This window comes from Capricornis sumatraensis, chromosome 13, assembly GCF_032405125.1.
Source record: "Capricornis sumatraensis isolate serow.1 chromosome 13, serow.2, whole genome shotgun sequence".
In the NCBI taxonomy this organism is placed as follows: Eukaryota; Metazoa; Chordata; class Mammalia; order Artiodactyla; family Bovidae; genus Capricornis; species Capricornis sumatraensis.
The window spans coordinates 30,517,957-30,532,033 of record NC_091081.1 but is presented as its reverse complement, the minus strand read 5'-3'; the positions used below and the strand labels follow the sequence as shown (position 1 = coordinate 30,532,033).

Here is a 14,077-nt window from a genome sequence, read left to right as displayed (position 1 = left end):
ATTCTTTACCACCGAGCCACCAGGGAAGCCCCTTGGTTAGTCATGTTAATTGCAAAATCCCCCAATTTTTGATATACAGTTTAAACATTGTTATTCTGAAATATATTTGTAAAGGTGTTAATTTTTTTATCACTTTATACCAAAAACAAGTAAATCAACTGAGTGTAAACAGAGGCAGGATAAAATAGAATCATTCTTGGGTACTGGAGAGTATATTCTGTTAGGGTACATATCAATCTTGTTGGTTTAGACTACTGATGTTGACTATTAGCTTTAATTGTATTAGATTCATGAAAACAAATTGGCTTAGACCACATTTGGCCAAAGAATTAAAAACTTCAGCATTTTTCTGGGATTCACATATACATCTTGCAAATTCCAGGGATACCAGGCCCTATTGGGTAACACAGTTCACCTTTCAGCATAATCAGTTCCTGTTCAAATTGGGCCATACTGAAAGGCAGATGTTTGTAATTTAGACACATCCCAAGGTCTGCACTTCAAAGGCAGTCACAGAAATAAAAGCATGGCTCATATGTGTTAAAAAATCCATGAATCTTATCTAAAACTGTAACTGTATTTCTTCAAAGTCTGTGATTCAATGAAACTCTAAAAATAATGGGCCCTACTAATACTGCATTCTAGAAAATTAAGACAATCCATTTTTCCCTCCTTTAAAAAAAATCAGGTAGTGAGAATTTAAACTAGCTGCATTGTTCCCTTAAATCAAATAATGAATACCCTTGGGTTAGAAATTCTCTAATTTATAAAGATACACAATTGACTTTTAAACTGATATCTGTATCTCAATGCTTAGCACATGAACAAAAATTTTTGTTGAATTATCAATACTGTTCTAATGTGTGAATTCACTGTATAAATCTTAACTATTTCAAAATAAATTTGCACAACTACCATTCTGTTCAATCACTGTTTTCATTTGTATACCACCTTATGGCTTGAACTACTTGAAAAAAATGAAGCTTCTCATCACAAATCAGCCATAAAGATGAGTTCATAAATTTGGGGTATGACTTTAGATTGCTGAAATATGCATGTCCAATCTCAAGATCTCTGATAGTTACAAAACATTTTGATTTTTCTATTACACCTCTGATTTTATTACAGATTTTTCCTGATTGCTTTTCTTTATATTGAATGTCTTTTTCAGAATCTGGTTGTATGTTGTAGCTTTTGACTTTTTCCCACAACACTCAGAATTGCAGAATATTGGAACTGGCAAGGAGGCAGGGATGGAAATAATGCTGCTTTTATAGATGAGGAAACTAAGAAAACAAGTTGCCTTTGCTTAGTAGTTGTTTCTCTAAAATGTTTTATAAAGCCTTATTGATTTTTTATTGCAATGTTTATTTAAAAACCACTAATTGTTTAAGATATTATAAATTCCAATATCTCTAACTGCAAAATTTCTGGCAAAAAAGCTATCGTGGTTCTTTGTTTGTTTGTTTTGTTCTTCAGTTAAGCATGAGGATTTCAAAGCTGGATTGCCTGGATTTAGACAGCAACTTTACCATTTATTAGCACTGTTATCGCAAGGAAATTAGCTCTTTTCTTTGTCTCAGGAGAGGTTATATAGGTTAATATACAAAAATCACAACAGTGTCTGCTGCTGCTGCTAAGTCGCTTCAGTCGTGTCCGACTCTGTGCGACCCCATAGACGGCAGCCCACCAGGCTCCCTCGTCCCTGGAATTCTACCACATAGTAAATACTCAAAAGTATAAGCTGCTATTTTTTAAATACCTGGTAGTAATTTTAATAACTATTATATATTCTACATTATGAAGTTTCTAATTTCATTTCCAAAATGGTGTATTAAGACATTAGATAAACAATCTGGAGAAAAAGGTTTCACCTGGAATTCTGAGATAAAATGAGCTGTCCAATGTTAAATGACTATTTTTTTTAAAAAAGGTAGAGATAGGAAGTAGGTCTACATACTTCAACTTCAGGGCTATTTCCATGTCTCTTTGTAGCTTTATATGACATCACTAAGGAATATAAAATAGGTAAATGCTATAAAGCTTAATACATTATGAAAACATAAGTAGTCCACAAGAGTGTAGCTGCTTAGCAATAAAGTAGTTAATATGATATTCTAAATAGCAAAACTGTCCTTCAAAAACTAAAGATTAGACAGACACACACAGTATAGTTTTAGTGTTTACTGATATCTGACTTGAACAAAGAACAAATACAATTAAGCCACATGAATAACAACAAATAACTCAATGTATTTTCCAAAATTCTTAAAAAGAAAGTTCTTTGGCACAACCATACTTTCCAACAACCCACTTTAATGTTTTCACAATTTACTTTATCAGAAATGACCTCAGGGTCAGGCATTTGTCAGTTAATGACCAGTTGGGCTAATGGCCTTCAGCTTTGCCTTGGGCACACAAGTCCTCCAGTAGGTCATTAGCTGCCAGAAAAGGGCTCTTCCCTATCACTATTGCTAAATAAATAAAATTTGCTTCTGGGTTAAGGCCCTGTAAGCCAACTTGGGCTTAGAGTGAATTTTTTCGTTGAGTATTTACAACTCAGAAGAAAATGATGGAAATGCTAAAACCAAAGTTATATTACTATAATTAATGAAAAGTAGTCACATGGATCCTTTTGGATGCTCTTAAATTTTCTTTTGCTTATGGTATCCAAATTTAGTGTTAATATAGCAGGCACCAGATTACAACTGTAATACATTTAAAATTTTTATCTATAAGTAAATTTTTTGGAGCTCATACTACATTTTCCCAAAATATAAGGTTATAAATGATGGCTCGGTTTCCAGGGCAACCCACAAAAGCTTATTTAGTCCATAATATTAGAAATACCTTATACCTGTAATCAAAAAATTGGATAGAAAACCACAATCTTCCAATACCTGCAACTAAACAAATAGAAAAACAAAACTAAATATGAAATATTCAAAAATGATCTTTAAATGTTGATATTTACAAGGAAATTTGGTTCAATAAGAGAATGAGGATAGATACACTGGTTCTTTCCTATGCCTATTTCATTTCTATTATAATTTTCCTTTTATATACCAAGTTTTAATTCTTCAACTCCAAGTAAGCTTTGTTGGTTTATCTTTCCTCTTGAAAAAAGTAAAGAGAAAGAAGGCAAAAAGGTGATAACAATTTTTCTGAAATAACAGGTAAAAGGAAAATGAAAAACTGAAGGAAAACAATTAAAGAGGATGTGTATACATTCTGGAGACTGCCTAAGATGAAATGAACTGAGTAATGCATGGTGCTAAGTCACTTCAGTCGTGTCCAACTCTGCGACCCCATAGACGGCAGCCCACCAGGCTCCCCCGTCCCTGGGATTCTCCAGGCAAGAACACTGGAGTGGGTTGCTGTTTCCTTCTCCAGTGCATGAAAGTGAAAGGTGAAAGTGAAGTTGCTCAGTCATGTCCACTCTTAGCGACCCCATGGACTGCAGCCTACCAGGCTCCTCTGTCCATAGGATTTTCCAGGTAAGAGTACTGGAGTGGGGTGCCATTGCGAAAGGGGCACCAAGAAAGGATGGGTGGAGTAGTCTTGTCATCAGTATTTTACTTGTGCAAATTACTGAATTAATTGTTTTCATCCTCTGTAGTTTGACACCCAGCATTAATATTCTTTTCTTCATATAACCCACTCACGTGTAGATTTTCATGACTAGAATAAATATGCACAGAACCTAAGGGGGGTGTCGTACATCGTAATGATAAAGGAAACTATCTTCATATCACTTAGAGAAGTCAGAATGCTATTATAAAATCACAATTTCATAATTCTCAGAATAATTTTCCAGTTTTTTTCTTATCATATGATGCTAACATAGCCAAGTATTAAACAGACACTATATTTATATTCTGAATCTGCTTCCTTGCATTTAAAATAAAAGTAATACATGTTTGAGATGTGTACTAGAAATAAGACAAAATATTATGCTCTTTTAAAATTTATTATCTCATTAAAACCTTGAACTTTACCCTTTTGGTGCCAAAAAAACAATGAAATGAAATGTCTTTTGGGGGTAGGCAAAATGGATACTTCTCTGAATTGTCTATGTCAGAAACCTGAAGACGAGAAAAAAGAGCAAGAGAAGCACTTCTTCCATATGCTTGGCATTTAAAGAAACTTATTTTTTTTTAAAGCCTGTTTTCTACAAAAATACACCCTCTGAAATGGGTAGAGTTGAACCATGGTTGGCCATGAGAGAGAAATATACTGACTACGGCAACCTTACTGTACACTTCAGCAATCTCAACTTTTGTAATTCCCTTTACCCACTTTCTAGAATTAATATTAATTAAATCTATTTTTTCCCCACCAATTTCACTGGCGTAAGTTGCTCTTTCTCCAAAGTCAGAGAGAGGAAAGAAAAGGATTTTGCGGCTTGAGTTATTCAGTATTCTAATTTGGCCTTTCTATTGATTTTACTCAAGGGGCTTCCTGAGTCCAGAGTTTACAAAGTACTGGGGAGATAAACAGCTGATTCCTTCCTCTTCATCCTCAGCCACGTGACCCTGGTCTGTAAAGACACAAGGTCACAATAATCGCTATTTTAAATGAATATGACAAAGAAAAACTTAAATTTCATATGACATAGCATGTTTTTAGGTTTCACTTTTCAATATGCATTTGTAAGTAAAATTAATATAACAGATAAGAAAAATATCAAATAACCAATAGCAGCTGCTTTATTAAAATATATAGATGGTACAAAAGGAGATTTACATGCATAAATTGAGCATATTTATACAACTAAATTTCTTTCTTGTAAACAACATATTTATGCCTTTAGGAAAACAAAGTTAACATAAGGAAATACATCAGCTATGTAAGAAGTACATCTGTGCCACTGGTTATTTAGAAATATAAATCACTAATGCTTAATAGAATGGTTCCCAGGAGTGATATCATGATGATGTTCCAGGGTGCTTAGACAAGACCCAGGCTAACTCTCAGATGTGTAAGGATAGGTCTATTAAATGAAAATCACTACAAAGGTTAAAAATAATAATATGGTGAATTAACTTTTTTAAATACTAGGGTTATCACTGTATATATAAAATAAAACACTCTTTTTTTTTTTTAAGATGACAAGCAGTAATGTGCACTGTCTTATTTACACTGTGGCTTAATCCTAAAATACAAATCTAGTTCACAAATAAATACAGGGAACCAGGGAAAAACTGTAACGGTCAGCCAGATTTCTAAATTATAGTGCTTTTCCATGTCATGATTTTCTCCCAATTATCTAGCATGTCTTGTTGATAGCCTGATGCTCAAACATTAAAATTTTAGATTCTGGCATGACCCCATCATTTCAGCAGTCAGTGATGTTTTACATGAACACAATATAGAGCAATTTATTTCAACGGAGTCAGAGAATTTATGGCTTAAAAAGAGGTATTCTGAGGTCTCTTAGTCCAGGGTCTTTATATAGTGAAGTACTAAAATAAAAAGTTGCCCTTAGGTTCCATAACTGAAAAATGAATGAAAATTCAAGCATTAATTTTTAAATTCACTACTGAATTCAAAATCTTGTTAATTCACACTTATGTGACTCTAGCTATAATAGTAAGACAATTACCAGAGGATTAATATACCAATTTCTATACTTAGAGATATTTAAAAATCTAAGTGTTACCTAAGGCAATTACCTTGAAGACCCCTAATATCTTCAGGGAAAAACCAAAGGGAGAATAATTGACTTTGCTAATTTTACCCTTGGCAATTATAAAAGAGCTCTGAATTTCATATGACTGCAGAACACTTCATCTAATGGTCTGCCCCAGGAGAAGTACAACATATAACACAGGAATTCAGACAAGAATTCAGTAGCAAAAGAAAGTGGGATGTTGGTAGAATGAGTAAGTTATAAAAAATTAAAAGTTGCTACAAATATGTTAACTTTAATTACCAAGTTAAATATATACTCTCAAAGAAAAAGCAGGCTGTTACTGTGAAAAAACAGAATACTATATACAGCATTTCTGTGTTATGTTCTGCCTGTCCCCGTATTGCTGAGGTCTCTGTTTATGTTGCTAACGCTGACAAATTTTCTTTCTTATGAAAGAAAGTTAAAATGTCAAACAGACATCTAACTTTGCTAAGACATTATCATATGTAGAGATCTTATTTATCACCACCTTTTCCTCCCCCCGGACTCTCTCTTTTAATAGTAATATACTGAAGCTTCTGGGAACTCATTTAATAAAATTAGTCCTCTTCTGAGATAAAACTTAACTTTCCTTAAAAAAAAATTCCAAGAGGAATACCACCATGTATTTAAATGAAAGGAACCAGTTCTGAATATAGGAGATTTCTTTTATCAAAGGACTTTCTCTGAAAGAGCACTTTAGTTACCCATTACAATTTACTCAGTTTAAAACAATATTCACATGATTTGGAAATCATCCATTATGATTAAAATACGGCTACAGAAAGCCTAGATTTGTAGATCAATTATGGCCCCTGGACATGGTACTCAAGGTCTTTCACAAAAAGTGAGCCAGTGAAGCATCTTTTGAAAGTGACCTTGTAGAACCTTCAAATGACCCTTTGAAGAACAATGTGCAAAAGATCTGTTTTGGATGAACAGGGGGGATGCATACAATAAAGGCTTCAATTTAACACACAACTCTCAAATTCAGAAAAAGACATACCATGGCTTAAAAAGGAAAAGAAAAAACCTCCTCATCAGGCAAAGGATGATAAAATGCAAATCTAAAGGTGCAAACCTGTGCAGAGATCATGAAGGTACAGAACTTGATGGGAAGGGAATGCTTGACCATTCTTATTTCAAGGAGAAGCTTCAGGCTGAACTGTTGCTTGGATATGCTAAGCTTCTTTTTTTTTTTTTTTTGGTAAATCAAGTAGTGCTACTGAAATCCGGTGCCTAATGGAGCAGATGGTGGAGGTCTTAGACTCTGGAACATTTATAGTGATGCTTCTGAATGCAAAGCACCAAGAATGGATTTCACAGGCTATGAATCTGATTTGATTTTGATGAGAACAGAGCCTCCATTTTCTCTGAACTTGAACCACACTGAAAGAAAGAATGTGTGAATGATACAAGCTAGCTAAGAAAAGGAACATTTTAAATATTATTTCCATAAAGTGAAGTGGCTAAAGCAAGTGATCACTTGCTTGTGTCATTATAGTATGTTAATAATATTTGTACATAATACCACCATCTTAATCTTATATAAAAGGTTAATGAAAGTGAAAGTTGCTCACTCATGTCCGACTCTGTGACCCCATGGACGGCAGCCCACCAGGATCCTCTTTCCATGGGATTTTTCCAGGCAAGGATACTGGAGTGGTTTGCCATTTCCTTCTCCAGGGGATCTTCCTGACCCAGGGATCAAACCAGGGTCTCCTGCATTGCAGGCGTTCTTTGCCAACTGAACTACCAGGGAAGCCCAATCTTAGATAAGACTCCACCAGGAGCCCTAGTGGTCCAGTAGTTACGAATCAGCCTTGCAGTACAAGGAACATCAGTTTGATCCTTGGTCCAGGGAGACCCCACATGCCGCAGAGCAGTTAAGCCCCTGTGCCACAGCTACTAGGCCAGAACTGGATACAGCCTGTAAGCTGTGGCAACTGAAGTCCTCACACCTAGAGCCTGTGCTCTGCAACAGGAGGAGCCACTGCAGGGAGAAGCCGGTGCACTGCAACAGAGAGCAGCCCCAGCTCATCACAACTAGAGACAGCCACGTGCAGCAACAAAGAACCCCCTCTGCCAAAAAATAAATAGATAATCTTAAGAAAAGAAAAAGACTTCATCAGACTAGCTTAAAGTGAGTTAAAACTGATGATCGGAGCAAACAGATATAAATTTGTCCCATGACATGTCTTCCTCTCAGGTATGCGGGTCTAAACCATGAGAGGTCAGTGTGTGTGGTTAGTCATGTGCAGCTCCAGGCAGCCAGAAACCATACCGGATCCGCATTTTCTGAGGCTTCCTCCTTCTCCAAGATGCAAAGTTCAACAGAGACCATGGCAGGTATGGTGAAGAGGGAAAATGCAGAGAGTGGCTCCCAAGTAAACTGAGATTATTTATAATTTCATTTTATATGGCCAATTAATTTCTTTCTTTAGCTTCCTTTTCAGATGAACATAAACTACATACTAAAGGCACCATACTATGTTCTCCCTAAAACCAGCAGGTCTGTCTATGAAACTATACGTTAACCAAAAAGTGTGAAGGGAAGGTAGGGCAGAATGCTATTTGTCTCCCAATATCTGTTCTCCAAATTTTTGGCTGGGCACACGGCAAAAGTTTGTATACAAAAGTTTGTATATCCTAGTTTCTCTGACAGCTAGGTGTGACTGTATCATTAAATTTTAGCCAACAGAATGTACGCAGAAGGATTTCAAAGAACTTCTTTAAAGTGGTATGACACTATAACATTTATCATCCAAACTGGGCCATGTAAAGGGAGTAACAAAATAAAACTTTGTACTTTTTGAAACTTTTGTAGAATTGCAATTAATGAAAACCAAGTTTCCATTGGAATTTTTCCCTACAGAAGGAAAGAAGGAATTGGACAAAATAAACGGTAAGAAATCAAATGCTCTACAAGATTAAAATGTGCCATTCTGTACTTGTGATATTTGGATTATCTCACCTTGCAGGAAAACTCTTTTGGTGGGGTGTGTGTGTGTGTGTGTGTGTGTGTGTGTGTCTGTGTCTGTGTCTGTGTGTGTCTGTGTCTGTGTCTGTGTGTCTGTGTGTGTGTGTGTCACTCAGTTGTGTCTGACTCTGCGACCGCATGGACTGTAGCCTGCCATGCTCCTCTCTCCAGGCAAGAATATTGGAGTAGGTTGCCATTCCCTTCTCCAGAGAATGATCCCAACCCAAGGATCAAACTCAGGTCTCCTGCACTGCAGGCAGATTCTTTACCATCTGAGCCACCAAGGAAGCATCTGATGAAACTTGTACTAACTAATAATTGATTTTATTATATTGGGGGACTTGTTAACTAGTTCTGTTCAAAAACTACTTTCAAAAAATATACAAATTTTCAAACAAAATAAAAATAACATATATTCATGTATATTAAAATAAAATAAAAAGAACTTTTTATATTGATTATATGAATACTAGAAAATGGTAGAATCACCATTCTTGGTACATATGCATATACATTTTTTCTTAGCCATATCTGTCTCTAATATAGTGTCACTTGGATTTTTCTGAAGGATGTGTTTTTAAAACCTCCAACAATATTCTCACAGCTGTATTCTGTAATTAATTAATTTGAAATTATTGACATTTTAAAGGATTCTTATTGGTAGATGACAATACCATCATTGATGGTATTGGTAGATGACTGGTAGATGATAATTAGTGGATTTAATTGAGAAAGATGCTCTTTCTACAGGTTCTGAGTTACTTGGTTAAGTTCAGAGCAAATTTGCTAAATGGAAGAGATATTCAATTCTAATTTTCTTTTCATATTGAAAATTGTTAACTATTTCACCCCAGATATTTTCAAGGTACTGTATTTTTGCTTCCTTCAGAGTACCTTTCTTTGACAAATATTTTTATAAGACAAAACTTGTCAAATAAATTGACTATGATTCTTTTGAATGTTTTGCCAAAATTAGATGCAGCAAAATCTATATTTTCTCAATTTCATTTCATTCATATATGTGTATAATTTATTCAAAATAGGAGCACTACCAAAAGATTCTTTCTGCAAGGTGAGATATTCCAAATCACAAGTACAGAACTGCATGTTTTAATCTTGTAATCTTTATTCTTTGCATTTGAGTTCTTATCATTTATTTTGTTCAATTCCTTCTTTCTTTCTGTAGGAAAAAGTTCCAGTGGAAACTTTGTTTTCATTAATTGAAATTCTACAAAAGGTTCATTGGGTACTTCATTTGTTGAACACTTGATTTCAGATTTTCAATTGATTTTGAACAAAATGTCACCAAAACTATGATGACCATTTACAACAAAGTTCAATACCATCCTTGGACAGAAAGATCTCTAAAATCTGACTAACGACAGGCAACAAAGAGAGAAGGCACATGTTTCTTGAAATATGTGGTGCTGAAGTATAGTTTTATACTCAATATCAGCTATATCCCCCAAATCTTACAGTCCTGAGATCTGACTATAAAGATATTTGTTAGTTTTGGTAACAATAGCTTTTATTTCAATTAGTAGAATGTTGATCCTTGTTTTGATGCAAATATGAACTATGAGCATTCCTCAATTAGCTCCAACTACTCTGTAAGTTTCTCAACGTAGTTAACATGGTCACTTTTATCACAACACTGTGGTGTGTTTTGCTTAAATTTGTATTTGTGTTATTATTATGAGCTAACAATTTTCTTTCATGTTCAACTTTCAAAGTGAATTTCCAGTCTCACTCAAAATGGCTTTACCTTTGATAAGACTATACTTCCAAAAGTTTTACCTTGATTTCATGAATGGACTGAAAAAGAAAACATTTTTAGAATTAACAAAAATGATTTAATTACCTGAAGTATCTGACAACACTCAACTGAAACTGGAATTATTTAGCTATTTGCAAAAGTCTTCTATCACTGGAGTCAACAAACTTAAAGCTACTGCTTTTGGTCAAAAATGAATGAAATTAATTTAGAGCAATAGTAATTTATCTCAACAAAAATTAGGCATTACAGAGTTGTATGTATATATACTTTCTTCAGCCATATGTGTTAAACCTTCATGTTTAGGAAGTCTCCCTAAAGTAACTACTAATTTTAGTAGTAACTACTACTAATCTTGACAGTTTTTCAGCAGATTTGACTCTTCTCTTTTTCATGTGGTCAGTGACCCAACTATGGCCTCCACAGTGAACAGCAAACATCAAGGAACATTTTATGCAAGTTATACTTTCCTTACTAAATTAACTTTTCCAAGAAATTGGGTGATACACCAAACAGCCAGCTGGGGCAGCAGTGTCAAATACTTCTATCACCTGAGACAGGAAGGAGCTTTAACTGTCTCTAGACATTCAGTGTACTTTGTATTAACAACTGTCCTATATTCTGTCCTTGATTGGGGTATCTGAAAGCGCTGGGGGAAGAGAAGAGTTATTGCTGATTTTCTTTCAGATTTAACAATACCTTAACATGAGAATTTCCCCTACAGTACATGGGTCTCACCTATTATTAGCCTATGTGAGACAAAAAAAATCGAGGCAGAGGCTGGGAGTAGAAAGCAGGGCTATACCAATCCATCCATGCTAGTTTATTCTAATGTAATTATAAGTAACCATTCTCTGTTAAAAATAAAAATCTAGGACAAATGCTAAGTCAGATGGGATTCTGGGACAGCAGACTTACACTGAGGCTGTACTTGGGTGTCCAGGATGTGTATTTACTTGATCTTCAATGGAGGAGATCTGCCCTTTTCTGCCCTTCCTTCTCCTTCCCTCCTATTGACTGGAGTGAAGACATAATGGCAACTATCTTGGGCCACAAAGTGGTAAGATAGGAATGGCAGAGCAGTAAGATAAGAGGAGCCTGGGTTCCTGACTTTAGAATCACCATACCAATCTTGGGCTGCCTAGTCCCAGATAGTAATAATATGTTTAAAAAAAAAAGAGAGAGAGAGAGAGAAATAAGTTCTTATCTTGTTTCGGTCACTGTTATTTTATAGTCACACCAAATCCTAACTGATAAATAAGGACTACATCTACAGTCTTTCCAGAAAGCAGCTTGACAATATGCATCGAGAATAGTAAAACTAAACCCTCTGAACTACTTCTAGGCACTTACCTTAAAGAAATAATCTGAAATGAAGAGAAACTGATGTGTAAAAATGTTTAATGCAAATCTATTTATAAGAGTAGAAAATTAGAAGCAACTTAAATGTCCCCAAATAAGGAATCTGGTAAATAAACAACACTACATCAAAATAACTGAATACTGTGCAACCATTAGGAAGCTTATGAAAAATGTTAATGATATGGGAAAATGCTCCTGTCATATAATCAATGGGAGAAAAAGGTAGGATTAAAGAAACTTTACATAGGTTAAGTTTTCACTTATGCTACTCCCAAATCCACACATCCAAAGGTATGAATAAACAAATACAGACTGGAAGGAAATATATGAAAACAGTAACCTAAAGTAATAATCTCTGGATAGTGAGATGATAGGTAATATTTATGACATCATCTTTATCCTGAGTATTTAACACTACCCTATAATTAACAAATAATTCCGTTACCAGAAAAAAAAAAAAACAACCCAACAACTGGTAATTAATTTCAAAACTCTTTCCTAGCATTTACCAATTTTAACTGGTATTGATATTGCCATCATCATCATTATCCTCACCACAATTTTACTGAGCATCTATGTGTGTGGAGTTGGGGCAGCAGGGTGTCCAGACCTCTGTGTCTCCTGCAGTCAACCAAGAGCCACCCAAAGGCTGTTCAGATAAAAACAAACCCGGCCCAGTTTTACCTTGGTGTTCTGTAGCAGAGCGAGTCCATTGCAGGCATTTGCTAGAAGAAAGTCTCCACTTAGGATAGCTATTTTATTTCCAAATTGCATATCTTTCAGTGGCCCATCAGAAGATTGCAATTCATTTAAATTTACGATCCCACGATGTACTAGGAGAGCAGTATGGATAAGTTCTGTGATCTCTGCCAAACTTCTTTGACTAAAACACAAAGGTAAGATTTGTCTGAGTGTAAAGAATACCATCTTATCAGTATTGTCAGATTTCAACAACAAAATATTTCATAGATTAGTGTCTCTTTTTTCAGGTTATTCCTTTTTAATGAAGTCTTTTTTCTATTGAGATATTTGGGCTCCAAAATCACTGCAGATGGTGCCTGCTGCCATGAAATTAAAAGACGCTTACTCCTTGGAAGGAAAGTTATGACCAACCTAGATAGCATATTCAAAAGCAGAGATATTACTTTGCCGACTAAGGTCCATCTAGTCAAGGCTATGGTTTTTCCAGTGGTCATGTATGGATGTGAGAGTTGGACTGTGAAGAAGGCTGAGCGCCGAAGAATTGACGCTTTTGAACTGTGGTATCAGAGAAGATTCTTGAGAGTCCCCTGGACTTCAAGGAGATCCAACCAGTCCATTCTGAAGGAGATCAACCCTGGGATTTCTTTGGAAGGAATGATGTTAAAGCTGAAACTCCAGTACTTTGGCCACCTCATGAGAAGAGTTGACTCATTGGAAAAGACTCTGATGCTGGGAGGGATTGGGGGCAGGAGGAGAAGGGGACGACCGAGGATGAGATGGCTGGATGGCATCACGGACTCAATGGACGTGAGTCTGAGCGAACTCCGGGAGTTGGTGATGGACAGGGAGGCCTGGCGTGCTGCGATTCATGGGGTCGCAAAGAGTTGGACACGACTGAGCGACTGAACTGAATTGAACATTATATTAGTTTCAGGTGTACAATATAATGATTCAGTATTTGTACACACAGCTGACTCTTGAACAGCACAGAACTATGTGAGTCCTTTTATGAGGATTTTTTCAATAAACACGTAGGTAGTACACAATCTGAGGTTGGCTGAACTGCAGATGTGGAACCACAGATACGGAGGACAGACTATGGGCCTTGGACATCCATGGATTTTGATATCTGAAGTGAGTCTGGGAACCAAGCCTGTGGACACCAAGGGAGGACTGTATTGTGAAATGATCACCGCAGTAAGCCTAATTAAATCTGTCACCATACATAGTCACAGTTTTTTTCTCTGTGATGAGAACTTTTAAGATCTACTCTCTTAGCAATTTTCAAACACACAATCCAGTATTATTGACCACAGTCACCATTTACACACTATATCTCCAGTACATCATATCTTCATGTTTTTATTTTTTTCTTGATAATATGTAACTGCTGCTGCTGCGTCGCTTCCGTCATGTCTGACTCTGTGTGACCCCATAGATGGCAGCCCACCAGGCTCCCCCGTCCCTTGGATTCTCCAGGCAAGAACACTGGAGTGGGTTGCCATTTCCTTCTCCAATGCACAAAAGTGAAAAGTGAAAGTGAAGTCGCTCAGTCGTGTCCAACTCTTTGCGACCCTATGGACTA

The 14,077-nt window shown here is 35.9% G+C and overlaps 1 protein-coding gene across 2 annotated transcripts in view; it reads right to left on the bottom strand.

Annotated features, from left to right (window-relative positions):
- Nucleotides 1–14,077, bottom strand: part of PDSS2 (decaprenyl diphosphate synthase subunit 2) — a 261,145-nt gene that overhangs the window by 90,359 nt on the left and 156,709 nt on the right. For both annotated transcript variants that reach the window (XM_068985223.1, XM_068985225.1), the window contains one exon: nucleotides 12,475–12,673. In XM_068985223.1, the coding sequence (XP_068841324.1) occupies nucleotides 12,475–12,673 (199 nt within the window). The remainder of the gene's footprint in view (nucleotides 1–12,474; nucleotides 12,674–14,077) is intronic.